General features: G+C 37.1%; 1 protein-coding gene across 4 annotated transcripts in view; it reads left to right on the top strand.

Annotated features, from left to right (window-relative positions):
* NAA25 (N-alpha-acetyltransferase 25, NatB auxiliary subunit) overlaps window positions 1-27,168 on the top strand; it is a 57,683-nt gene that overhangs the window by 6,629 nt on the left and 23,886 nt on the right. For 3 of the 4 annotated variants that reach the window (XM_036449078.2, XM_045585625.1, XM_045585626.1), the window contains exons 2-15: window positions 4,660-4,745; window positions 5,677-5,815; window positions 7,097-7,215; window positions 7,845-7,919; window positions 9,045-9,152; window positions 9,916-9,994; window positions 11,962-12,073; window positions 13,105-13,194; window positions 14,195-14,364; window positions 16,364-16,476; window positions 19,042-19,249; window positions 20,039-20,128; window positions 23,581-23,761; window positions 24,690-24,789. In XM_036449078.2, coding sequence (XP_036304971.1) covers window positions 4,660-4,745; window positions 5,677-5,815; window positions 7,097-7,215; window positions 7,845-7,919; window positions 9,045-9,152; window positions 9,916-9,994; window positions 11,962-12,073; window positions 13,105-13,194; window positions 14,195-14,364; window positions 16,364-16,476; window positions 19,042-19,249; window positions 20,039-20,128; window positions 23,581-23,761; window positions 24,690-24,789 — 1,670 coding nt within the window. The remainder of the gene's footprint in view (window positions 1-4,659; window positions 4,746-5,676; window positions 5,816-7,096; window positions 7,216-7,844; window positions 7,920-9,044; window positions 9,153-9,915; window positions 9,995-11,961; window positions 12,074-13,104; window positions 13,195-14,194; window positions 14,365-16,363; window positions 16,477-19,041; window positions 19,250-20,038; window positions 20,129-23,580; window positions 23,762-24,689; window positions 24,790-27,168) is intronic. The other variant, XM_036449080.2, reaches the window with a different exon arrangement.

Genomic DNA, 27,168 nt, shown 5'->3' with positions numbered 1-27,168 from the left:
CTGCTTGGTTCTTCAGGCTGTTTTTTTTTTTTTTAATTTGTTTTTGTTTTTTCACTGCTTATTAATTTACCTAGGGCCCAACATGTTGGCTTTGTGGCCATACCAAGCTGTGGCTAATCAGTGCTGCCTTTCCCCTCCCCAGATTTTTTGAGAAAGATAATTGAAAAATTTTAATTCTTTTTAAAAAAATGTCTTTCGTGGTTGGGGGGAGGGGAGTGGTAGGTGGGTTTCTATTCCTTGCACCTGAAAGTTTTTTTTTTTTTCCAAAGATATATTTTATTGATTTTTTTACAGAGAGGAAGAGGGAAGGATAGAGAGTTAGAAACATTGATGTGAGAGAATCATTGATCAGCTGCCTCTTGCACATCCCCTATTGGGGATGTGCCCACAACCAAGGTACATGCCCTTGACCAGAATCGAACCTGGGACCCTTCAGTCCGCAGGCCAACACTCTATCCACTGAGCCAAACCAGTTACAGTGAACCTGAAAGTTTTAACTAAGATAACTCCAGCACTGAGCCAAACCAGCTAGGGTAAATTTTTTTTATTCTTTTATAAATGTTATGTGAATGAAGAATCAAAAAATAACTCATTTTCTTCACTCTCCATCAACTAACTTGCATCTCTAAGGCTCCTTCAAAAACAGGAGGAAAAAAAACAACCCCACAACAAAACCAGAAATTCCTGAGCTGCTACTGGTAATCTCAGACTCATATTTATTGCTTTCCAAATGAGCTTTAGCTTTCCGACTCCAGCCTTCTGACTCCAGCTTTCAGTGCTACAGTTTCAGATTATCAGGAAGAAACCTGATTTATCCAGCTTGGGTCAAATGTCCAGTTCATTGGGCTACAATTACATGGTCTAGACATGGTCATCCAGCCATACCGCTTCAGCAGAGGGCAGTAGAAACCATTTCCAGAGGAGAGGGCATGGGCAGGTAGGGGCAGCAATTTCAGAGCCTTGTCAACAATAGAGGGAAAAGTTCAGTGTCCTGTAGTCCTCACTCTGGCTTGATCCATTTCTGGGCAGATCTAAGATATGGCGTCTCATCAAAGATGTCTACTCTTTGAGAGAAAGCTTAGGATATGTTCTGTAAACCTGGAATCTTTCAGGACTGAGTCAGGAGTAACTTAGAACTGACTCAGCATGAGGTCAGCATCAAGTATTTAGGAAGAACTGCCATTTATTGAGCTGAAGTATCTGTCATATTTTACAAAGGACAAATGAAGGCTTATTAGCTGAGCTAAGGATTTAAGAAAACTGGTATTACATGTCTGGGTATTCAGGCCAAGATTGCATGCTTTTAGAGTTCTTTGATTCTCCAGTTTCTCTACCTGACTATTAAGTCTTTGATTTTCCTTTATAGGTTGTGATTCCATTCACAATAAGACTTTTTTTTCCCTACATTGTGATTTCCTCCAGAGTAAGGCTTCTTTTTAATCTTCTTACCTAGCATTATTGGTGCTCATCATTATTAAGTGCATTGAGGACTAAATAGATGAAACTCATGTATTTATATGTCTGTCAAGTTTTAGCAATGTATTTATTGGAGAAAAATTGAAACCATTGGGTAAAATGATAGACTATTTTTGTTATTTGGAGCACTCTAGGCCACCAGGACCTTAGATTATTTTGAGTTGTCTATGCCTTCTCTATCCCTATGCTGATTTGGGACCTGATTTGATGAGCAGTGAGGAACCAGTAGTGGTAATTAAGAATTGGTCTGTGTTCAGTTATATTTCTATATTTAGAATTGACAACTACCACCCTATATCCCACTTATTTCTCATTTTCCTTCTCTGGAAATGAATCCATGCTTTTATTATTTTTAAATTTATTATTATTAAATTTATTTTGTATTAATAAACTGTTTTTTAGAGTAGTTTTAGATTTACAGAAAAATGAACAGAAAATAGAGTTCCTATATATCCCCACTCTCCTCCCCTCTATTCCTTTCTCCTATTAACACCTTGTATTAGTGTGTTGTATTTGTTAAAGTAACTGAGTAATAACTTATTAATAATTAAAATATGTGGTTTACTATTTTACATTATGGTTCATTCTTTTATATATATTCTAGAGGCCCAGTGCACAAAATTCTTGCATGGGGTGGGGGGAATGTAGGGGTGTGTGAGGTGGTTCCTCAGTCTGGCCTGTGCCCTCTCGCAGTCTGGGACCCCTCAGGGGATAGCCTGCAGTCAGACATTCCTCTCACAGTCTGGGGCTCTTGCAGTCCTGGGCTCCTCGCTCCTTACTGCCTGCCTGCAGCAGAGGCAGGAGAGGCTCCGACCACCACTGACTGCTATGCTTGCCAGCCTTGAGCAAGCTTCTGACTTGAGCCAGCATTGACCACCAGGGGAAGCTCCTGTGTTGAGTGTCTGCCCCTTGGTGGTCAGTGCACATCATAGCGACTGGTCGTTCTGTCGGCTGTTCTGCTGTTAGTTCAATTTGCATATTAGGGTTTTATTATATAGGATATTTATTTCAAAAAGGGAGAGAGAAAAACATTAATGAGAGAGAATAATTGAGTGGCTGCTTCCTGCATACCCTCCTACTGGGAATCAAACCCACAACCCAGGCATGTGTCTGACCAGGAATCGAACTGTGACCTCTTGGTTCATAGATTGACACTCAACCACTGAGCCACACCAGTTGGGCTATGGTTCATTCTTTGTGTTGTATTCGATACATTATATGGGTTTTGGCAAATGTATGATGACATGCATCTATCGTTACAGTATCATACAGAACAGTGTCACTGCCTTAAATATCCCCTGTGCTCCACATATTCATTCTTCCTTTAGTCCCTGGCAACCACTCATTGTATAATTTTTGCCTTTTCCACAATGTCACATAGTTGGAATTATCGATATATAGTATGTGGCCTTTATAGCTTTATAGATTGGCCTTTAAAAATTTTATTAATTTGAGAGAGAGAAAGAGAAACACCAATTTGTTGTTCCACTTATTTATGCATTTATTGGTTGATTATTTTATGTGTCTTCTACTGGGAATTGAACCTGCAACCCCTGGGACAATAGTCCAACCAACTGAGCTACCTGGCCAGGGCCAGATTGGCTTTTTTCACTTAGCAATATGTATTTAAGCTTCCATCATGTTTTTTATGTGACTTAATAGCTTATTTTTTTTTATTGCCAAGTAATATTCCATCATACTTCTGTTTGTTTATCCATTAGCCTATTGAAGGTCATCTTGGTTGCTTCTAAGTTTTAACAATTATGAATAAAGCTGTTATAAACATTTGTGTTCAGGTTTTTGTGTGGAAATAAGTTTTCAGCTCATTTGGGTAGATACTAAGGAACACAATTTTTGGATCATATGGGAAGAATATGTTTAGTTTTTAAATAAACCACCAAACTGTCTTTCAAAGTGGCTGTACCAGTTTGCACTCCCACCAGCAATGAATGAGAGTTGCTGTTGCTCTCTCATTGTTGCACAATAGATTATTTTGAGTTATCTTTGCCTCACTATGGGACCTTGATATGCAAAGAGGGATCTGCAATTAGTATAGTAGGTTGTGGTTGGCCTGTGTTTAGTCATTCTATACTTAGAATTGACAGCTACCACCATTTCCCATTTAAAATACCTTTCATTTTCTTCTAGTTCTCATCTGGAAAGAAATCTTAGCTTTTGTGAGACTTTTGAATGATAACAGATTGCCCTTAGCACAGTTTTATAATAGGTCCTCATATTCCTTTTTTTCCCCTCTCCCCTTGTTCCTTAAGATTAGGAATGGATATATAGCTTATGGAACCTAGGCGTCAGTTGTTCTTCATTGCTAGTTTCAAACATTATTTGAAAGTGCTTTTCTTTCTGCATCCTTGCCCACTCCTGATATTTTAGACTTTATCTCTTCCATTTCTCCCCACTTCCCATAGGTAAAACTTTCTCTTATTTTCTAACTCAGAGAATTATACTTTGTGTAAAGTAAGTACTTAATTAAACATTTTATTGAAGGAACATTTTCTATTTGATCATTTTAAAGCTTCGATACTAGAAAGGATTCTTTTTTAAAAAAATTTAATTTTTGGGTGACTAAACCTGTTTATCATAGGTAAAAATATAATTAATGTCATCTATCATATAAATATATCTTGAATCTTCATTAAGGACTACTATAACTGATTATAGTGCTTTTGGATGAGAGATGGCTGTAGGGATATAAAGTGGTATTTTGGACCATCCTGGTTATTTAGAGTAAAAATGAGCTCTATGATGTTTGTTTTTATTGGCTTTAGAGAGAGAGGAAGGGAAAGGGAGAGAGAGAAATATCAGTTGGTTGCCTCCTGCATGCCTCCCCTCTGGGGATCATGCCCGAAACCTTGGCATGTGTCCTGACTGGGAATCGAATGGTGACCTCTCAGTGCAGGGGATGATGCCCAACCATCTGAACCTTACCTGCCAGGGCCATTGGTTGATTCTTGTGTGTGCCTTGACTAAGGATTGATCCCACAACCTTGGTGGTATATGGGGATGCAGCTCTAACCAGCTGAGCTACCCGGCCAGAGCTCCATGTGTGTATGTTTTTCCACGATGCTTTTATACGGAATTATACTTTTTGAAACATTTGATGCCAGCCTATCCATTTTTCATATTTGTGGTTGAAGGAATAAACTATCATAATTTCTGTTTTTATAGATTATCTTGATAATGGTAATAATAAAATGGCAATTCAACAAGCAGATAAATTATTGAAGAAACATAAGGATCTTCATTGTGCTAAGGTAAGTTCATTTGCCCTTGAACTTAGATTTGTTGGGTTATATATTGTAATTTTGACTTTAAAGGAGAAAGATGTTTAATTAATCTCTTTAGTAATTTTCAGAGTATTTCTTGATCATTTATTAAAAAAAATTTTTTTATTAAGATATTATATGTGTACATATCTTACCATTGCCCCCCCCCTTTTCTTGATCATTTAAATGCCATGAGTAGCATTGAGTTAGAAACTAGCTATTTAATTCTTTGAGCATAACTTATCTAATTTAATTATTTTATTTTCACAGTCTTTTAAGCAATGTTTTGCATTCTCTTTCTCTCCCTCTCTGTCCCTCTCTCTCTAATCCTCACCTGAGGATATTTTCCCATTGATTTTTTAGAGAGAGTGGAAGAGAGAGGGAAAATAGAGAGAAATATCAATGTGAGAGCGACACATTGATTGGTTGCCCACCCCTACCAAGGCCCGGGCTCAGGAGGAGCCTACAACCCGGGTATGTGCTCTTAACCAGAATCAGGGACCCTTCTGTCCACAGGCCGACGCTCTATCCACTGAGCCAAACTGACTAGGGCTCCTCTCTCTTTTTTAATCTTCCGAGGACATGCTTATTGATTTTTTAGAGAGAGAGGAAGAAAGAGAAACATTGATTCATTGTTCCACCTATTCATGCATTCATTAGTTGCCTCTTGTATTTTCCCCTACCAGGGATTGAGCCCAAAACCTTGGCCTGTTGAAATGACGGTCTATCCAACTGAGCCTCCTGGCCAGGGCTTACATTCTTAATATGGCTGGAATAGAAAAGATTCCTGATCTGTTCAAATTTTTAATAAAATGGTTTAATTGATTAGCAAACTAGGTATATCTTACGACTTATTGTGTGCTTTCAAATTGGCTTTCTATGGTTCCTTTTCAACCTGATTAACCTTTTCTTTCTGCAGGTGTTAAAGGCCATTGGATTACAGAGAACTGGGAAGCAAGAGGAAGCCTTTACCTTGGCACAGGAGGTGGCAGCCCTTGAGCCCACAGATGATAACTCACTGCAGGCACTGACTATTCTTTACCGGGAGATGCATCGTCGTATGTTTCTTTCTTTCCCTTGGTTTTAAACCTGAGCTTAAGTTTTTGGTTATTTCTGGTTGAGTTCTCTATTTGTCTGATTTGCTTATTACTCAGGATTTGAGTGAATGGCAAAGGTAAAATAATGCATTAATCAGGATTTCTGAAGACTGTGGACAGAAAGGATTTCCCCCCCCTGTGTATTAGGATCCTTGAATTGAAATGAGCACTTTAGTGTCATTTGTGGCATTATGATTTGCTAAGTGGGAGAGTTACCCATTTTTCACCTTTTTTTAAATTAAAGTAAATTTTTAAAAAATATTTATTTTTATTTGATTTCAGAGAGGAAGGAGGAGGGAAAGAGAGATAGAAACATCAATGATGAGAAACATCAATGATGAGAGCTGCCTCCTGCCCACCCCACACTAGGGATTGAGTCTGCATCCTGGGCATGTGCCCTGACCCTGACCAGGAATTGAACCATGACCTTCTGGTTCATAGGTTGACACTCATTCACTAACCACACTGACTGGGCTCACTTTTTTTTTTTTTTTTTTTTAATATATATATTTTTTAATTGATTGATTGGTGCTTTTATTTGAAAGGAAGGGAGAGAGAGAGAAACATCCATCTGAGAGTGTAACATCCATTGGCTGCTCCTTCATTCCCCCTGCTGGGGATTGAGCCTGAAATCTGGGCATCCTCCCTGACCGGGAATCTAACTGGCAACCCCATCCCCCACGCACAGGACGAAGCCCTACCAACTGAGCCACATTGCCACTTCCTTTACTTTTTAACAGAGAAAAATTCAAATATAGACAAAAACAGAGAGTAGCATAATAAATCCCATTGTATTCATTACTGAATTTACGTGATCAATTTTGTATATACTCCTCCCCTTGATAAATTATTTCTGATATTCTACATAATCTGCCATTTCATCTGTAAGAATATCTTGAATATTTTATTGTGCAATAATAGTTGTTTTTCTTAATATATATTTTAGAAGCATATATTTGATGTAACACTAGAGTTTGATGTGGAATAATGAACATTCATGAACTTACTGCTCAACATAAGAAACAGTATTATCAGTACTAAGAATACTTACTGTTTATTTTCCAAGAGATACTTGCTGTCCTGAATATTTTTTATTCTTTTTGCTTTTCTTTACATCTTTACCATATTTGTTTTTCTGAATAATGAATAATTAGTTTTGCTCTTAATATAAAAAATAAAATGCTGTTAAGATTTAAGTTATACTTCAGTAATGAAAGAAAATCTTATTGCTCTTTATTTTAGCGGAGTTAGTTACAAAACTTTATGAGGCAGCTGTGAAAAAAGTTCCCAGTAGTGAGGAATATCACTCTCACCTCTTCATGGCCTATGCCAGAGTGGGCGAATACAAGAAAATGCAACAGGTAACTTGATCTCCGAACCTCCTGGGCTGCGGGATTTGCTGTTAAGGGTCAAAGTCTCTTTAATGTGATTTTACTGCAGTGATGTGTGTACATGCACATGTACGCATCTACATATATCTGTAGAACTGAATTATGTTTTTCTGTGTAGAGATCAGCCAATTATTTTCTTTGTGTTTTTTAAAGATAAGCTGTTATTTAAGTTTTAAAAATGTTTCCTTTTTGCCGAGACCGGTTTGGCTCAAAGGTTAGAGCGTCGGCTTGGGAACCGAAGGGACCCGGGTTCGATTCCGGTCAAGGGCATGTACCTTGGTTGCGGGCATATCCCCGGTGGGGGGTGTGCAGGAGGCAGCCGATCGATGACTCTCATCGATGTTTCTAGCTTTCTATCTCTCTCCCTTCCTCTCTGTACAAAATCAATAAAATATATTTAAAAAAAAAATGTTTCCTTTGGGGAAAATTTGGTTGTTCCTCTTTGTGGCCTGATGGTATGTTTTGTCTGGTTCTGGTAAGTTGGCTTCAACTTCCCTTGTAACAGATTGCTGTACAGTTTCAGAAAATGGGCAGAAATCTCAGGGCAAAAAATGAATGATCTTTTCTAAATTAAGTATTTATGGCTCTCTGTCTTTCAGGCTGGCATGACTCTATATAAGATTGTCCCCAAAAACCCTTACTACTTTTGGTCTGTGATGAGCTTAATTATGCAAGTGAGTATGGCATTCTCAATGGGATTGAGATTTGCTTTTATATTTGTATATAGTTATTGTCCTTAAGGTATCTTGTGAACATCTTGGGTCGTCATGTGTTGCAGCATGTCTCAAACAGGGACTTTCCATATTGTCAGTTGACTTTTTGAGTTGGGGAATTTTGGTATTCTTTATGATTTGGTATTTTGGTTTATTTGTGTGTAGCACAGACTGTATTTCCCCTGAATTTTAAATCCATTACTGGGTTATTTGACCAAGTATGAACCTTGAGATGTTAGATATTTTGACCTGAGGTTTGTCTTTAAGACAATATTGTTGGTTAGTGCATAGGTTATTGAACTGGGTGACCTTGTTTTGTCACTTTTGCTTTCTGAGTCTCAGTTTGCTCTTTTACAGAATGGAGATGCTTATCTCCCAGAGCTACTGTAAGGACCGAAATGAGATATGTTGTAGGAGAGGATGGGGAAGTAGGAGTTAAATTGTAGCAGTTAAGAACAGAGAGTCTCTGGGTTTAGACAAGTCTGCATTCAAATATTGGCTTCACTTCATGTCTTGGAGTGCAGTTGGATATCTCAACATCATTTTATCTATAAAATAAGCATAATAGCTACCTGAAAGGTTGTTTACAGGGGATAAATGAGCTATGAGTAGAGCTATGAGCAGTATTAATATCATTCATTGATTTTAATGACCAATCAAAGGTAATTGTGGCTAATAGCAAGCTGTATAAACAATTGGCATTACTCTTCTAATGTATGAACATCTCAAAAAAACATGTGAAAGGCTTTTCAAACACTTGATGATACTCTTTGTATATAATAAACAGTATAGGCATACTCCCTCTTAACATATTTCTAGAAAAATGTGTGAATAATCTATTTAAAAGTTAGGTCATGTTGTGGAAACTCAGCATTTCAAGATTGCATAGGATAATGAGTTTTTAATAAAGAAATCTCTTGTAAAGCAAACCATTTTAGCGTATCTTTTTGGCAGGTTCAAATTAGGCCTGATATTTGACATATAATAGTATAATGATAATTATGTGCTGGAATCATAGTATTGGCCTGCACATATAGTGCAGGCAGGGAGAAATTAGATTGAAACATTTATTATTTTCTCTTCTAGTCTATATCAGCACAGGATGAAAACCTCTCAAAAACGATGTTTCTACCCCTTGCTGAGAGAATGGTAGAAAAAATGGTGAAAGAGGACAAGATAGAAGCGGAGGCTGAAGTGAGTAATTTAAGCCTGACTTTTGTATTTGTATGATTTTGATATTGCTTCAATAAATATTATAATATTAAGGACTGTTGTTTAGAGAGCGGGGTCTTCACTTTTGCCCTTTGTGTAATTGTGAAACTTTGGAAACCCTATCTTAGACATAATTAACAGAGCTGTTTCAGCAAGTACTCTAGTCTCAGATGTATATAGCTAGGGAAGACTCTGTTGCCTGATTCTTTTTTTTTTTTTTTTTTAATTATTGATTTCTTACAGAGAGGAAGGGAGAGAGATAGAGAGTTAGAAACGTCGATGAGAGAGAAACATCAACCAGCTGCCTCCTGCACACCCCCCACCGGGGATGTGCCCGCAACCGATACATGCCCTTAACCGGAATCGAACCTGGGACCCTTCAGTCCGCAGACCGAGGCTCTACCACTGAGCCAAACCGGTTTCGGCTGTTGCCTGATTCTTACTGTTGGTTTAATCTCATTTGAGAATGGTGTTCTTTTCTATTAGATAACTTTTTAAAAATGTACAAATGACTATTTTTTCATTTTTAATTACAGTTGAGATTCAACATTTTATATTAGTTGCAGGTGTACTGCATAGTGGTTAGACATTTATGTAATTTATGAAGTTATCCCTCCCGATAAGTCTAATATCCATCTGGCACAGTACATAGTTATTACAGTATTAGTGACTGTATTCCCTGTGCTATACTGTCTTTTTATTATTGGAAAGTTTCAGTGATTGCCCTTGTTTTTCCCCCTGTAAGGTTGAACTTTATTATATGATCCTGGAGCGTTTGGGAAAGTACCAGGAAGCCTTAGATGTCATCAGAGGAAAATTAGGAGGTAATTTTGAAAGTTTTAAAGTATTTTTTTCCTGTTTAAACATGATAAGTGTTTATTGTGGAAAATTTCTTCTCATACAGAAACAGAAAGATATAAAGACACAAAAAAGTCACTTGTGATCATTTTATGTTCTTCCAGACTTTTCTGTGTTGTACATTTATTTTTTAAAAATATTTTAATTGAATTTATTGGGGTGACATTGGTTAATAAAATATTTAGATTTCAGGCGTATAGTTTTATAATACATCGTATCTATTTTGGACTGTGTGTTCACCACCCCAAGTCAAGTCTCCTTTCATCTCCATCTATCCATCTTTTATCCTCTTCTACCTTCTCCCACGCTCCTTTTCCTCTGGTAATCACCATACTGTTGTCTGTGTCTGAGTGTTTTTATTTGTTTTAAAAAAGCCATGTGAGAGAGAAACACTTTGGGGAATGAATCGGCAACCCAGGTATGTGTCCTGACCAGAAGTTGGATCTTTTCATTTACAGGACAATACTCCAACCTACTGAACCACCTGGTCAGGGAGTGACAAAGATTTTTGGTTCCTATTTAAACATGTGTGATGATTTCCTTAGGAGAAATTATTGGAAATGCAGTTATTGTCTCAGTAAACCTGGCTGGGGTTTTTTTGTTTGTTTGCTCTAAAACATATTTTTATTGATTTCAGAGAGGGAAGGGAACACCCCCTACTGGGGATCGAGCCTGTAATCTGGGCATGTGCCCTGACGGGGAATTGAACCCTGACCTAGTTCATAGGTTGTCGCACAACCACTGACCCACACCGGCAAAGCTAACCCTGTTTTTGTTTTTAAAAAAAATATATTATATTGATTTTTTATAGAGAGGAAGGGAGAGGGAAAGAGAGCTAGAAACATCGACCAGCCACCTCCTGCACACGTCCCACTGGGGATGTGCCCACAACCAATGCACATGCCCTTGACCAGAATCGAGCCTGGGACCCCTCAGCCCACAGCCCGATGCTCTATCCACTAAGCCAAACCGGTTTCGGCTATACCTGGTTTTTTTTTTAGTGTTTTTAGAGTCTTTGAGATTAACTAAACTATAGATGAATATTTTCAGTTCTCTCATTTGATAGTCATTTAAAAAAACTTTGTTTCATACAAATATGTAATATATATCTTTTATTAGACTGCAGTCATAAAACTGTTACACTAAATGATAGTTAACTACTTCAGTTATATAAAATGTAGCAGGAGTTTGTGTGTGTGTGTGTGTGTGTGTGTGTGTGTGTGTATGTGTGTGTAAGTAACATTACTTACTCTTAACTTCAGCCTCCTTGCAGATGGGTACAAGCCAGCCTTTTTGTTTCTACTTATCTAGATTGTATTTCTGCGTGTAGTTTAAATTTAGATTCTCTATAGGAAATTCACAATAATTGTCAGTGTCCTTAATCTGCTCTCCTGTTAGAAAGGACAGGGCAAATGTAATTTGGTCAGAAATATAGTTGTAGTTTTCCTCCTCTCAGCTACTGGGAGTTTGATTCATCTCTATTCATTTTTTATCTTTCTCCTACGTCTCTGTCACCTTGCTCATCCCATTCCAGTTTAAGCTTATTCACTGTTTTGGAACTGTATGGATGGGATATCGATGACTGTGGACTAACTATACCAGTCGCTAGATTCCATTGGGAATCTATGTGAATCCCACATGCTAGAGCCTCAACTCAATACATTCTGGATCCTTGTCTTTTATGATTTATTTGTTTATCTTTTTGGATCCTTGTCTTTTACAGAAAACAATATTGTAAAAGTTTACTATCAGAAATGTACTTTCTTTCCTCTTCAGTAAAATATTTTTTAATAAGATAATAGTTTGTATCTAATGGTGCCTCTGTTTTCTGAGAGAGGAAAATGTGTTATTTTCCTTTTTGTGTTTGGACTTTATTTTGGTTTCTGAACAGAAATGAAACTAGCTTAGCAAGTATTTTAACTTTTATTTGTAGAGAAGTTGACTAGTGAGATTCAGAGTCGGGAAAATAAATGCATGGCTATGTACAAGAAGCTGAGCAGGTGGCCAGAGTGCAATGCCCTTTCCCGGCGCCTCTTATTGAAAAAGTGAGTAGATGCTTCTTTTTGCACTATATGACTAGAATGGGGTTTTTAGGTGGCATTATCGATGTGCTTTGTCTGTTATGTCTTTTGAAATTTTGGGGCATAAAGTATGTCCTGAAAACTTTAAAATTAAAAAAAAAAGTTTTTGATGAACCATTATCTTTCAGTAAAGAGTTATTAGGTCTTTAAAATGAACACTGCAAATCATTTATCAAATTTAATATTCAGTATTAATCTAACCTTCCCTTCCCCCCCATTTAGGAAGTGCTAATGTGGGGAGTTTTCTGTTAAGAATATTAATTTTGTAGATCTGGTCATTTTTAAAAAAATATATATTTTATTGATTTTTTACAGAGAGGAAGGGAGAGAGATAGAGAGCTAGAAACGTCGATGAGAGAGAAACATCGACCAGCTGCCTCCTGCACACACCCTACCGGGGATGTGCCTGCAACCAATGTACATGCCCTTGACCGGAATCGAACCTGGGACCTTTGAGTCCGCAGACCGACGCTTTACCACTGAGCCAAACCGGCTTCGGCTAGATCTGGTCATTTTATTGAAGGAAAGGGTAGTATCTGAAAAGTTTTTTTACTTTTTTTTTTAATGCATCCATTTTATTTATTTTAAAATATATTTTATTGATTTTTTTACAGAGGGAAAGAGAGAGGGAGAGAGAGTTAAAAACATTGACGAGAGAGAAATATCAATCCGCTGCCTCCTGCACATCCCCTACTGGGGATGTGCCCGCAACCAAGGTTTATGCCCTTGATCGAAATCAAACCTGGGACCCTTGAGTCCACAGGCCAACGCTCTATCCACTGAGCCAAACCGGTTAGGGAAAGTTGTTTTACTTTTAAAATGCTTCTGGAATGCTGTGATTTTGGGGCTGAGGAGGAAACCCAGAGGGAAGGGTGGGCTTCTAGTAAGGACTAAAATATAACTTAGAAATAAGTTGAATATCATTGTACCTACCTAAGGCAGATTTGTTAAAACTAGTGTTTAATCCTGTGTGTACCATTCAATCTGATTTTTAGCTCAGATGACTGGCAGTTCTATCTGACTTATTTCGATTCTGTCTTTCGACTGATTGAAGAGTCCTGGACTCCTCCTGCTGAAGGTGAACAGTAAGTTGTCTTCTTCTTGAATTACAGTGGCACTGTTTTTGTTGTTGTTGCTTTGTTTTACTATTTTTTGCTTTTATTTTACAATAGCACTTTTAAGTATATTGTAGCAAAAAAATTTCATTGTAAGCCTAATTGAATTCTCTTTTCCTGTCAATAATTTTATCACTTGCAAAGTAGGACTTTTTTCTCCATTTTTAAAAATTATAAAGTAAAAAAATGTTTAAAAAAATATTTGTATTGATTTCAGAGAGGGCAGGAGAGGGAGAGAGAGCTAGAAACATCAATGATGAGAGAGAATCATTGATCGGCTGCCTCCTGCACATCCTTACTGGGGATTGAGCTCACAACCTGGGCATATGCCCTTTTCCAGAATTGAACCTGGGACCCTTCAGTCCACAGGCATAGGCTCTATCCACTGAGCCAAAGCAGCTAGAGCTAAAGTAAAACTTATTGCAAAAATTATCTTTTTTTTTTTTTTAAAGAGGTACATTTGGTTAATCACTCAGTAGTAATCAAATGCCACAATTGGGAGTAATAATATGCCATGTTATCTGCTAGAATATCCTTACAGCTCTTTTATTCTATTTGTAGCCTATCTAATAAAAGTATAATATGCATATTGTCCCCTCAACCCAGAATTTGACCCAAGTTTAACCAAGGGGTGGGGGCCGGCCTGCCAACCACCTGGGGCCCCTTCCCCTGGTCGGCCCTGCCTCTGATTGGCCCTCTGGTCAGCCCCCCAACCTTTGTTCGGGGGTGGGTCGGCCAGCCAATCTCCCATATCCTCTCTCCCAAGCCAGCCCACCCCATCAGCCCCGATTGGGGCGGGGTGGCCAGACCCCACCCATGCACAAATTCATGCACTGGGCCTCAAGTAGTTTTATAATTATCAAAATGCTTTATTATATTTTTTATATGTTTCTTCAAATCAATGTGGTTTTAACTTTTGGAATGGACAAATAGAGGCACAAAAATACCTTTTTTGTGTGTTTACACCCAGCTCTTTAGAAGGAGAAGTACATTATTCTGCTGAAGAAGCTGTGAAGTTTATAGAAGATCGGATAACAGAAGAATCTAAAAGTTCTCGCCATCTTCGAGGACCACATCTAGCTAAACTGGAGCTGATTAGACGTTTACGACATCAAGGTTTTAATGATGAGTACAAACTGGGTAAGAAACTGTAGTGATATTTGGGAACCCTGGAGAAGGTGCAGGGAAGCCCTTAATACCTAAGTGCAGTATTCATTTATCTGAAGCCTACAATAACTGAGTCATGTGTAGGAAGCAAATGTCTCCATGACCTGAAAATATTTACTAATGAATGGATCATTTATAAAATTAGCTCTCAATTTCTCCCTTACCTATCAGAGGCTTTGTCAGACATTTTCTTTTTTTTTTTTTTTTTTTTTTGCTGATTAATAATATAAAAATCAATTTCAAAGTAAAATAGCCAGTTTCATAAAAGTTTCAGAATTTCTTGAAGAATCTGAAAGCTTTATTGAAAGTCTCCCAGCTCTTACATTGATGAATGACTGTCTAGCAGAGTTATGGCAATTAATGAAGATAAAGTTTATAAGAATAATGACATGTGGGAGAAAATAACTGTTTGGATAGTGAAGCATTAGGATAGGCCTTCAGGAACTTTGATGAAGCATTTAGATGTTTTTACAAAATGAAAGTTTTAGCTTATTGCACAAGAAGTGAAAGGTGTTGTATTGTGTTAGTTTATAGTTTTGTTGGAAAAATGGCATTCCTTCTCCCCCTAAACAGTAATTCTTTGTTAATACCAAGGGTTAACTTATAATAATAATGCCCTAAGTTTTGTTATGTTTAATAACATAATAAAATAATAAACTTTAAATTTTTTTCTATTTTATTTTTTAAGATAAAGCTCCAAAGAAATCTTTTTCCTCCATTTATTGTTATGAAAATTTTGTTCTCAGTGGAAATTTATAAAGTTTAAGAGGGATTTTTTTAAGGGACCAGTTGTCTTGGGATGATGAGCATTTCTAATATCTTTGTCCTAAAATATCTTTGTTAATTTTAATCATCTAATTAATGTTCTTTGTAGCTCCTTCTAAAATGAACTGTGAAATTCTCTCTGTCATTCCCTATGTAGATTACTCACAATCCATTTTGAATTCTATGTTAACCTCTTTCTTGGGTCTCCCTCAATAATCTGTGTATGTTAGTTCCAGAATTGCAAATGAAAATTTTTGCATGACCCTGTAGTAAAATATTATTAAAATAGATTCCAGATTACTGTTTTTTCTACAAAGCTGGATATAATAGTCTTTGGCTCTGCTTTGACACTTAATATATTTATCTTCTATCTTTCTCTTCCTTATTGTCAGCCCGCATCTTATAAATTAGTGAATTTGTCTAGTGTCCACAATTAAAAAAAACTTTTTTTTACCTGACTGGTGAGTGATTTTCAGTCTCTTTGGGATCACAGAGTCCTGTGAAAATCTGGTTAGAGGGAGCTCTGTTCCCAGAGACATGTGAATAGGAACTGGGACCTAAAATCTTAGAGAACTCCATGGTTAGAATCTCCACTTCTTAAATCTAGTTCAATTAGAGAACATTTTATTTTTATTATTATTATTTTTTGTTTTGTTTTTAATTTGAGGAAAAAATAAAATGAACTGGTAGCTTTCTGCATTTCCAGGTTTAAAATTTTAATAGTGGGTGATCTTGCTGGAGTTATTGGCCTGTGGTTCTTCCCACTTATTTTCTCTTCTGTTGGTGTGGCTATTAACCAACATTACCTTTCATTTAATTAACATTTATGTGATACTTCTGCAGTAGTTCAGGAACTGTTGTAGAGAGAAGCATGTTTGTTTAATGTTTGCATGTAAACATAGCTCTTTAAACTTTAATGAAAACTTTTTAACTGTTTAAATTTTAATTGAATGAAAAGCTTCACATTTCCTAAGTGTATTAATAGGTAAACTGAATGTAAGATTCTACTCTGTTTAAAAGTATTTTTATTTTTAACTACTCAAGCCACCTTCCAGCCCTCATTGTTAATCTCATTCACACTTATTCAAGCATTCAAACAAAATTTTAATCTAATGAAATAAAGATTTTTTTAAAATCAGACCTTTGCTTAAATTAGAAATTGCTTCAGTCCATGAATAATTTAATGGTTTTTATTTTTCTCTCTTAGGTGACCCAGAAGAATTAATGTTTCAGTATTTTAAGAAGTTTGGAGATAAACCTTGCTGTTTTACAGACCTCAAGGTGTTTGTTGATCTCTTGCCTGCTGCACAGTGTACAAAAGTAAGTACTATTTGGAATCCTGTTGGGTGCCTGTATTTGTTGTAACTAGGTTAAGTGTTTGGGCTTCCTTTCTAAAATGTGAGAGAGTAGTGAACATGAGATATCAAGATAACTGCCCTATCAAGCCAAGTACTCTAGGGGCTATCAGATTAAAGGCATGATTTCTTGTTAAGTTAAGCCACAATGAGAAAAAGCCCTTTGTAGGTAGATTCTCCTTTTTTGTTTTTATGTGTGTGTTTTTGAGATGATTGTAAATTTATATGCAGTTAAAAGAGAAATAATGTAGAAAACACTGTATACCCATCACTCATTTTGCTCTAATGCTAAGATAGTGCATAATTATAGCATAATTAGAAATTGATATTGATAAAATCCACTGACATTCGAATTTTCCAAGTTTTGTATGCATTCATTTGTGAGTGTGGTGTTTTTTTTGTTTGTTTATTTTTATTGATTTCAGAGAGGAAGGATACATGTGGATTATGTGATCACCACCACCACCAAGATACAGACCAGTTCACTACTAGGATCCCATGTGCTACTCTTTTTTACCCCCAGACACCTCCCTGAATCTCCCCTTTTCCTCACCCCTACCCTCTGGCAACAACTAATGTTTTCTATTTCTACAATTTTATCATTTTAACCATTTTATATAATGGAATCATATTATGTATAACCTTTTGAGATTGGCTTTTTTCATTCAGCATAATGCCCTGGAGATTCATGCATTTGTTAAATGTATCAGTAATTCATTTCTTTTTATTGCAGAATAGTATTCTTACTTACTTACTTTCTCATATTTGAAAGCTCTCTTGTAGGAAAGGGATGAGAACCAGGACCAAACCTCTCTCTTCCACTCAACCAGCAAATTGTTACAGGGAATTGAGAATTTAGTGAGAAAAAGATCTTGTTAGTGGCCAGAATTCTTTAAAATTAGTGTTTGAGTTTCACGTTACTGAAGGGATTTAAGCAGACTATGGAACCATGTGGGAGAGATTCATTCAGTGTTTGTAGCACTTAACTATGTGCTGAGGGTTAAGCTAGGGAATAACTGATCAAATCTTCTAGTGCTTGCCATCTTGTAAGTTGAAGCATCAAATGATGGGAATGCATTAGAGGAACACTTATATTGTCATCAACTGAGATTCATAAAGGTATGGCAGTATGAATCTGGTACCAGCCCCTCTGCTTTGCTGGTATGTTTGAAAACCCTGGGTGATCTCACGGGATCCCATCATAGTGATGTAGTGAGAGGAACCCTCTAGGAATGCTAGAATACAAGCAATGATGAGGTAGTCATTGTTCTGTGACACAAAGGATTTAAAGCTGCTGCAATGAGTTGTGTAGTTCTATGTAAATTTTTCATTGAGAGGGTAATTTGCTGCCACAACCTTTTAAATGTGGGATTCTGCTGCTCAGCAGTTTGTAAGAGGATTGCAAACTGCCCAATAAGGTTCAAACTGGGAACTGTTGTCCCAGTGAATTAGGAGACAAATTCTTTTAAAATGGGACTAACCTCTAATTGAGGAAAATAAAATAGCATAGAGTCAAAGTGGTTAGAATGTCTAATATATTTCATTATTTTATTTATTGCTCATAATTATAGTCACATACATAATCTATATATACTAGAGGCCTGGTGCACAAAATTCTTAAACTGGGTGGAGGGGGGGCGTCCTTTAGCCCGGCCTGCACCCTCTTGCAGTCTGGGATCCCTAGGGGGATAACTGCCAGTGGGGAGTGGGCCTAAGCTGGCAGTTAGCCATCCTTGGCTCTGCCATAGAGGTGGGAGAGCTCTGCTGCTGTGCTCGTCAGCTGTGAGCCTGGCTTCTGGCTGAGCGGTACTCCCCTTGTGGGAGCGCACTGACCACCAGGGTGCAGCTCCTGCGTTGAGCATCTATCCCCTGGTGATCAGTGCATGTCATAGTGACCAGTCGTTTTGCATATTAGCCATTTATTATATAGGATAAAAACCAAGTGACGAACATTGGAATGACCAGAATGACTGGAACGACCAGTTACTATGATGTGCACTGCAGTGGCCAACGACCTGATTGGGGCCCTCCTCCCCTCAACCTCTCGTGACCCCTCTCCCCAGCCAGCCTCATTCCCCAATCACACCCCCCCCCCCATTGGAGGTGGGGCTGGCCAATCTCCCATGTCTCCTTCCTGCTGCCCGGCTCAGTGAACCCCCATCATGGCAGCTGGCTGGACCCCACCCGCGCATGAATTCGTGCACCGGGCCTCTAATCTGTATATAGCTTTATAGGTGTGGGGTGCACCTTATATTTAAATATATAATCATTTAGATACCTGATAAAATTAAACATCGACTTTAACTTTAAAATATAATTAACACTATCAAAATATCAAATAAAACAATGTATATTTTATTTCATTACTTTATGATGGTTTGGTGAATAAAAATGGTATAGTAGAGGGGTTTTAATTTTTATTTTTTCTTGATTGTTGTCTTTTTCTAGACCATTTCAATATTTTTTAATTATGGCCTACTGAAAACGAGATCTGTTTTGAGACCTGTCCTCTTTTTCCCCCACTCTGCAGTTTATTAATCAGTTACTTGGAATTGTTCCTTTGTCGACACCAACAGAGGATAAGCTGGCACTGCCTGCTGACACCAGAGCTCTACAGCAGCATTTGTGTGTGGTGCAGCTGACGCGGTTACTAGGCTTGTACCACACGATGGATAAAAATCAGAAATTAAGTGTGGTCAGAGAACTGATGTTAAGATACCAGCATGGACTGGAATTTGGTGAGCAACCTTTCAAAATGTGCTGTTATTCTCTGATAAACTAAGACTTAGAAGTTAGTTTTGTTTTGAATCATTCAATCCTGTTTTAATGAGATTGGCAAAGAGAATATTTTGTCAAGTGGCAAGACTACCCAAGTAACAAAATGCAAAGCCTTTCTAAAGCTTGGAACTTTATTATTATTATTTTCTTCCACATTTTATTTCTTAAAAATTTAAGTATAGTCGGCACAGAGTGTTAAATAAGCTTGGAGTTTTAACTAATTATATTGTCCATATTCTTCCCGATATGATGAGCTCATATGAATTGCATAGTTTATGATAATTGTCACATTTTCTGCTTATATTCCTACGCAAGTGAACAAAAAGAATGTTGTAAATTGTGAGGTATTTAGAAGTAGAAGATCTTCAGATTGCTAGGTGTGATAAAATATCTGATTAGATGATACCAGTATTTCTTTAAGAGCATTCTAGAAATTTAGGTGAAGTAATGAGCAGAACATTACTTTAGTTATACATGGCCTTGGCTTCTGTGCTTCACCTAAAGCCTTTCAAATCTTGTTGCTTTCGCTGTTGGACCATTTTAGATTCCACCTCTGTTCTGGAACCCTTCTGCTCCAGCTGAGTCTAGGCTCACCATTTGAATCCTTTAGTTCATGGCTTATATTTACCATTCTTCTTATTTTCTTTCCCCCCTCTTCTTTCCTTCTCACTGTACCTGATCTATAAAACTTCTTTGGAGCAGTAATAGTTAAATAAATGTTAAATACAGATGATTTTCCCCCCCTGCAGGGAAATCCTGTTTGAAAACCGAATTGCAGTTTTCAGACTATTACTGTCTCCTTGCTGTCCATGTGCTTATTGATATATGGAGAGAAACAGGTAAGGAGCAATCGTTTCAGTTTGATATTACTCTTTTTTTTTTAATTGACTATAATTTCATGGACTAATTACATAATTTAAGAATTTGATTTATGCTTTTAGATTTTTCTTCCTTGTCATTCTCTAGGGTAAGTCTTCATGTATCCCTCTCCCTGCAATCAGGAAAATCTTAAATTAGTGGATATCTATTCTTTTTAAAAATATTTATGAATAGTAATGACTGTAGAGAACCTATTACAATGCCACAACAACTAAAATATAGAGAAACTGATTCAGAGATGGATGTATAGGCCCATGGAATGGAATAGCCCCTTTACTCACTTAAAAAAATTATATATAGCAAAATTATCAGTTTCTTTCCGTGTTTGTTTTTATACTCTATCTAATTCTAATAAAAAATTATGACCTTTTTTCCTTATAAAAAAAATTACAGGAAAATGCACTCTTTTGGAATACAGTTCTGATTAGCCCATTTAAGACAAAAATATAATACATGGTAAAGTATGATTCTGCAAATGGCATTGAGACTGCCTTTTCTTTTTTAAAAAATAGATATTTTCATTGATTTCAGAGAGGAAAGGAAAGAGAAAAAGAAACATCAATGATGAGAGAAAATAATTGATCGGCTGCCTCCTGCACCCCTACTGGTGATTGAGCTTGCAACCTGTGCATGTGCCCTTGACCAGAATGGAACCAGGGACCCTTCCATCCGCAAGCCAACACTCTTATCCACTGAGCCAAACTAGCTAGGACTGAGATTGCCTTTTCTTTAGATTGCATCCCCCTAACATTTTCTCATATTAGCAGGATTTTTAAAAAATATATATCTTTTATTGATTTCCGAGAGGAAGGGAGAAGAAAGAGAGAGAGATAGAAACATCAAAGATGAGAGAATCACTGATTGGCTGCCTCATGCATGTCCCCTACTGGGGATCGAGTCCTCAACCTGGGCATGTGCCCTTGACTGGAACCGAACCTGGGGCCCTTCAGTCTGCACACTGATGTTCTGTCCCCGAAGCCTGTGGTCGGCAAACTGCAGCTCTCGAGCCACATGTGGCTCATTGGCCCCTTGCGTGTGGCTTTTGCACAAAATACCACTACCTGGGCAACTCTGTTTTGAAGAAGTGGCGTTAGAAGTTTTAAGTTTTAAGAAATGTGTCTCAAAAGAAATTTCAATCATACTGTTGATATTTGGCTCTGTTGACTAATGAGTTTTCCGACCACTGCCCTAAGCCAAACTGGCTAGGACTCTTACTAGTAGTTTTTAGAGGAAAAAATAACTTTAGATACTTACTGCATGTTATTCATAGAATAAACTATAGAAGAAACAAAGGACTGGAGAGGGAGTGCAAGATAGATACAACCCCTGTCCTCATGGATCATTTCACAAAGTACTCAGTTTTGATATTATTATCGTCATGCTTGAAATTCTCCAGAGGTGCTCTATTTTGCTGAGGATAAAGGCCAACCTTTTCAGGGTAATTTATAGTGCCTTTTTAAAATCCAGCTTCTGTCTGCATCCCCAGATTTCTATGTATGTACAGTCCTGAATGTACTCTTTTTTTTTTTTTTTTTTTTTTTTTCCTATCACTGAAACCCAGACAAGTGCTCTTGACTGGAATCAAATCTGGGGTCCTTCAGTCCACAGACCAACACTCTATCCACTGAGCCAAACCAGCAAGGGCTCAACTCTCTTTTTTATTCAGTTCTGAGCCTCTTGAGGCTAGGAGCCACCCATGACTTTTATCTTCAGGTCGGATATCTAGTGTTGCTCAAATGTAGGCAACATGAGAAAACACAAATAAAAGAGCAGAATGCAAAATTGGATATATGCTATGACTACTACTGTGTAAAGTAATTATAGTTCAGAAGCATTATATTAAAATCCTAATGGTAGTTTAACTAGATTATGTGTAGTTCACATAGTTTGGGTAAGATTATAGATATTTATCTAGAACTTCAATTTTTTATTAACTTGTTTCTTTTTCCTTGACAAAAAAGCATATACAGTATAATTTTAAAAGCTTAATAGTTTTACTTTAGCTGTTTTGTTTTTTTGTTTGTTTGTTTGTTTTTTTCCTGATTATAAAAATAGCATAAAAAGATTTTGGAAAGCAATTTATTTTAATTTCACTTTTCCTGCTCCCACAGGCAGTCTAAGATTTTGCACATTTCCTTTTCCTTCCTCTGCATATTTTTTAGACTGAAGATGAACTCTTCATGCTAATTTGAATTTTCTGTGTGTGTTTTACTGATAATTATTATAAAAGTATTTACCCTTGTTATTAAAAACTCTGTGTTAACATCAGATGGCTGTATGATGTTTCCATGGGTGGGTGTTACTATAATTTATTCAATCACCCCCATTTATTAGTACAATGAATATTTTTGTAAATAAAGCTTAATCTGCATTTCATGTTATTTCTTTAGATTCTTTTACAAATATATATATTTTTATTGATTTCAGAGTGAAAAAGAGAGGGAGAGAAAAATAGAAACATCAATGATGAGAGAGAATCATTGATTGGCCGGCCACCTCATGTACCCAATACTGGGGATGGAGTCTGCAACCTGGGCATGTGCCCTGACTGGGAAACGAACTGTGACCTCTTAGTTCATAGTTGGATGCTCAATTGCTGAGTCATGAAGGCTGGGCTAGGTAGATTTTTTTAAAATTTATTTTTAAAAGGATTCCTCTGCTTTTTAAAAAATATATTTTTATTGATTTCAGAGAGGAAGAGAGAGGGAAAGAGAGATAGAAACATCAATGATAAGAGAGAATCATTGAACAGCTGTCTCCTGCACGGCCCTTACTCGGGATTGAGCCAGCAACCTGGGCATATACCCTTGACTGGAACTGAACCTAGGACCCTTCAGTCCGCAGGCTGACACTCTTACTCATTGAGCCAAATCGGCGCTAAATTCTTAAAAGAGAATTTACTTAATCTTTAATACTATAGTTACATGTGAATTGAGTTTTGGTGGCTCAAAATGTGTATCATTTTATTTTGATAATGAATGAACAATTTTTTTCAAATATTATTTGATATCCTATTGGTAGAGTTATATATACAAAAAAAAAAAAAAAAAATGACGTTTAGAGAAAGCATCTGGGTCTTGTAGGAAAATCCTGAAGTGGAAAGATTGGTGACACCAGTTCTCCTTCAAAGTTCATCTCTTCTTGGAATCTAGGACTCTGAGATTCCATAACTTTCCTCTATAAGACCTGGCAGCTTAAAGTTTTGGGTCAATTTTATAGATGCATATTTAAGAATTGAGGTAACTATTTAGGTAACAACCTGTTTTGCTTACAGGTATGTATCTAAAATGTATTCTCTGTCATCTAAACTCATTCTTAGAATAATTAGAGGATGTGATGTAAGTTTTTGTTTTTGAGAGCCCTATATTTGCTGTCAGGAGCTGTGGGTAATGCTATTATATTTTGGTTCTAGGTGACGAGACTGCTGTGTGGCAGGCCCTGACTTTGCTGGAAGAGGGATTAATCCATAGCCCTTCCAATGCTCAATTCAAATTGCTGCTTGTTCGAATCTACTGTATGCTGGGAGCATTTGAACCTGTGTTGGATCTGTACTCCAGCCTTGATGCTAAGCATATCCAGCATGACACCATTGGGTTGGTAGTATATACTCTGAATAATGAGCAGTCAGCTACAACAGTGTGGGGCTCTGATACATGAAAATTGAACATTTTGATTTTAGCAGTAAAGTTGTTCCTAGTATTAAGCTTTTTAGATGAAATAATCATGTATTATGACCCATTGAAAGAATTTATATTTGCCAGCATTTTGTAATAATGTTAAAAATTGCAGTTTAGAAATGGTAAGAAAGTTTTCCTCAGAGACAATGAATGACTATATACTTCGAACCCTTTTTTTAGCATATGTGGTTTTGTGTGTGTGTGTGTGTGTTTTTTAGAAAAATATTTTATTTATTTTTTACAGAGAGAGGGATAGAGAGCTAGAAACATCGATGAGAGAGAAACATCGACCAGCTGCCTCCTGCACACCCCCTACTGGGGATGTGCCCGCAACAAATGTACATGCCCTTGACTGGAATCGAACCTGGAACCTTTCAGTCCGCAGGCCGACGCTCTATCCACTGAGCCAAACCGGTTTCGGCAGCATACGTGGTTTTGAAATCTTTACTTTTGGCTTGGACTTGAGGTTGACACCTGTACTTCATTTGTTGTTCTCAGAGATTCTTTGAATTTGCGTTGGAACTATTCTTTGTGATGAATTGGGATATTTTCTCTATTCCCTGTAGACCTGTTTTAGGAAGACAGCATTCTGTTCTTTCATAATCTGTGCTCCATTGATTATCTGAGTATAAGAAAGCATGGCATTGATCTTATAGCTTCACCAAAACTGAATTAACTTCATTCTTTTTTAAAAATTTGATTTGGTAAATTAGATTTCTGTTGCAAGATGTTTTAAATTTTCCATATACTTACTATTTCTCTGTCAAAATAATTTGAAGTATAGTATATAATATTATAGGTGGGTAAGTATAACATATTTTTTTTCTCTTTGCTTCCGATCTAGTTATCTTTTGACCCGATACGCTGAATCCCTAGGTCTGTATGCTGCTGCATCCCAATCCTGTAACTTCGCACTCAGGTTTTTCCACTCCAACCAGAAAGATGTAAGTGAAAAAAAAAGTTTATTTTATTTTATTTTATTGTCTTGCCTGCTGAATGCACATGAGAGCATCTTCGCCATGCCATAGTACCTTACACTTGTTAGGGTGTACCTTGCTGTATTTGCAAGTGCCTGTATGACATAGCTTGCTGGCCAAGGCTGAACAGGCTTGTTTAATAGGATCCATACAAAGGTGTTAAAACTGGGTATTAAAAGAATAGGAAGTTTTATGCTCATATGTCGGTCTTTTAATCTCTTAGAGATTTTTTCCAAGGGTATGAGATACTGTGTAAGATTCTGCGATAGCAGCTGTGCTCTGTTACCTTGATTTATTCCTGAAGTCTATAACCACTGTGCTCTTTGTCAACAGCAAATGCACTTACGTTTTCTTAGAATGATAAAATTGACCAATTGTAGGTCATTTCATCAATGAATAAGATAGAGCTTTTATGTGCCATAATGAAAGGATGGGATTTGCACCATATTTTTCATTGCAAGCAGACTTGGTCTCCACTTGTCAGTTAAGCAGTTGTTTTTGTGGAAAAGCCATGTAATGGTCTCTACTCAGTTGACCAACTATGCAAAACTACCCAGGAACATGTGTGAAGATAAGGCATGTCTTCTAGGATGGTCACTGCCAACTTGGTTCTCATGTGCTTCCAAGACTCATCGCCTGGAATTGGGCCATTCCAGATATCTGCCCATATCAGTCCAATTTCTTCTCTAATAACAATCAAGAAACTGGGCCAGGAAGCTGGTTTCTGGGGTTCTTCATGACAAACACTCATGAGGATTTAAAAAAAAATGTTTTGTAACTATAACAGCTTTGGCTAATCTATCTGCTAGAGCCAAGGCAGGGCAGAAGCATTTCTCAACACTAAAATATAGAGCTTGTAATAATTATGCCTGGACAAGTTTCAGGGCATGGCCTCAAGGACTGGTGTTCTTCATTTATTAGCTTTTGAGCTCTATTTTCCTCCCCTTTGACCTCTCCCCCCCAAAGTGGTTGGTATCTGTTCAGATTCCATTTTGTGCCATAGCTCCTACCAGGGAGAGAGGGAAGTAGGCATCAGCATTTGAACATATTGATCAGAAGGTGCTGGCCTGGCTTAGAGGTCAGGGAGTCTCTCTTGGACCTTGGATTTCTAAAATTCCTGAGCACAAGTAGGCAGTTATAAATCTCTTGAGTTTTCACTGGGCATTCAATTATTTATGCTTTGCCTTCTGTTTTCAAGGAGTTTTGCTATCACTAAAGAAAAAACTGTTACTTAAATCTCATTCTAGCTCTCATTTTCATATTTTAAGGAAGAGGTTAGTTAAACATTTGATTTCCTGAAGAATTCTTTTCAAAGTTTTGTTTCTCAGATAGATTTGAAGTGGGAGTTTGGATAAATAAGGCGTTAATTCAAGCCTGGTGGCTGGTTTTACTTGTTTCCAGTCATTTAACATTCTTAAAGAGTCATGTTGTTCATGGCTTGGCCAACAAAGGTACATTATTTAAACTATAGTTAAGCATTAAGTATTCCCCCACAAAAATTGTGTCTGAAGAGTTGTTTTGAACACACAGAGAAAGGAGATCCCCAGGAGCGATTAGAGGGGACATGTCCTCAGTGGCTTTTTGTATCTTTGGTGGTTTGCTGATGGCTGTCTATGTCAGGAATGACAATTCATCTCAATGCTTGTGATAAAATTATAGTGTTTTATCGATCTGGAACTAGGATGTTCTACTTGACACATTTGTTTTTATTACTACTAACTGGGAAGACAGAAATTACTTAATCATTAGATAATCTTTGGGGATTCTGGAGACAAAAGCAAACACAATATAGCAAGGAAAACACACCTTAAGCCTTAGTGCTTAGCTCCAGTCCCAAAATATGAAAATGGAGACTGGTGTGGATGTTTCTTGTAGGAATTTGAGGCTGAGAAAGATCATGGTTGTAGTGTTGGTACTATATGTGTTAAATCTTCTGGTGTAGTATTAGAAATACCTCTCTGGAAACAAAAACTCTACACTCTATATCTTTTATTCTTGGTAGTTTTTAGTGTCTCCATTTGGTGTTTCCTTGAGTGCCTGATGTATTTCAATTCCTAACTAGCTCTTTGAAAAAATACTTTTACTCCCAAATGGAAAGTCTGGTTTTCTGCTTTTTAAGGCTTTGTGCTGTGGAATTGAAAGTTATATTTGGAAGGTCTGCACAGGAATGTTCTCTCTGAGAAGGTTATTGTCTGCTGTCGTCATTACTTGGGAGTAGATTTTTACAATGTGAGAATTAGTGCTAGATTTTCATATCTTCAAAAGTTACTTATATATTTATACTTAAAAATTTTCCCTTTAAAAGTCTTTATTTTAGGTATCCATAGATATTATTACAGGGGTTGG

The sequence above is a fragment of the Pipistrellus kuhlii genome, unplaced genomic scaffold, assembly GCF_014108245.1.
Source record: "Pipistrellus kuhlii isolate mPipKuh1 unplaced genomic scaffold, mPipKuh1.p scaffold_m20_p_20, whole genome shotgun sequence".
In the NCBI taxonomy this organism is placed as follows: Eukaryota; Metazoa; Chordata; class Mammalia; order Chiroptera; family Vespertilionidae; genus Pipistrellus; species Pipistrellus kuhlii.
This window is presented reverse-complemented; position numbering and strand designations above follow the sequence as displayed.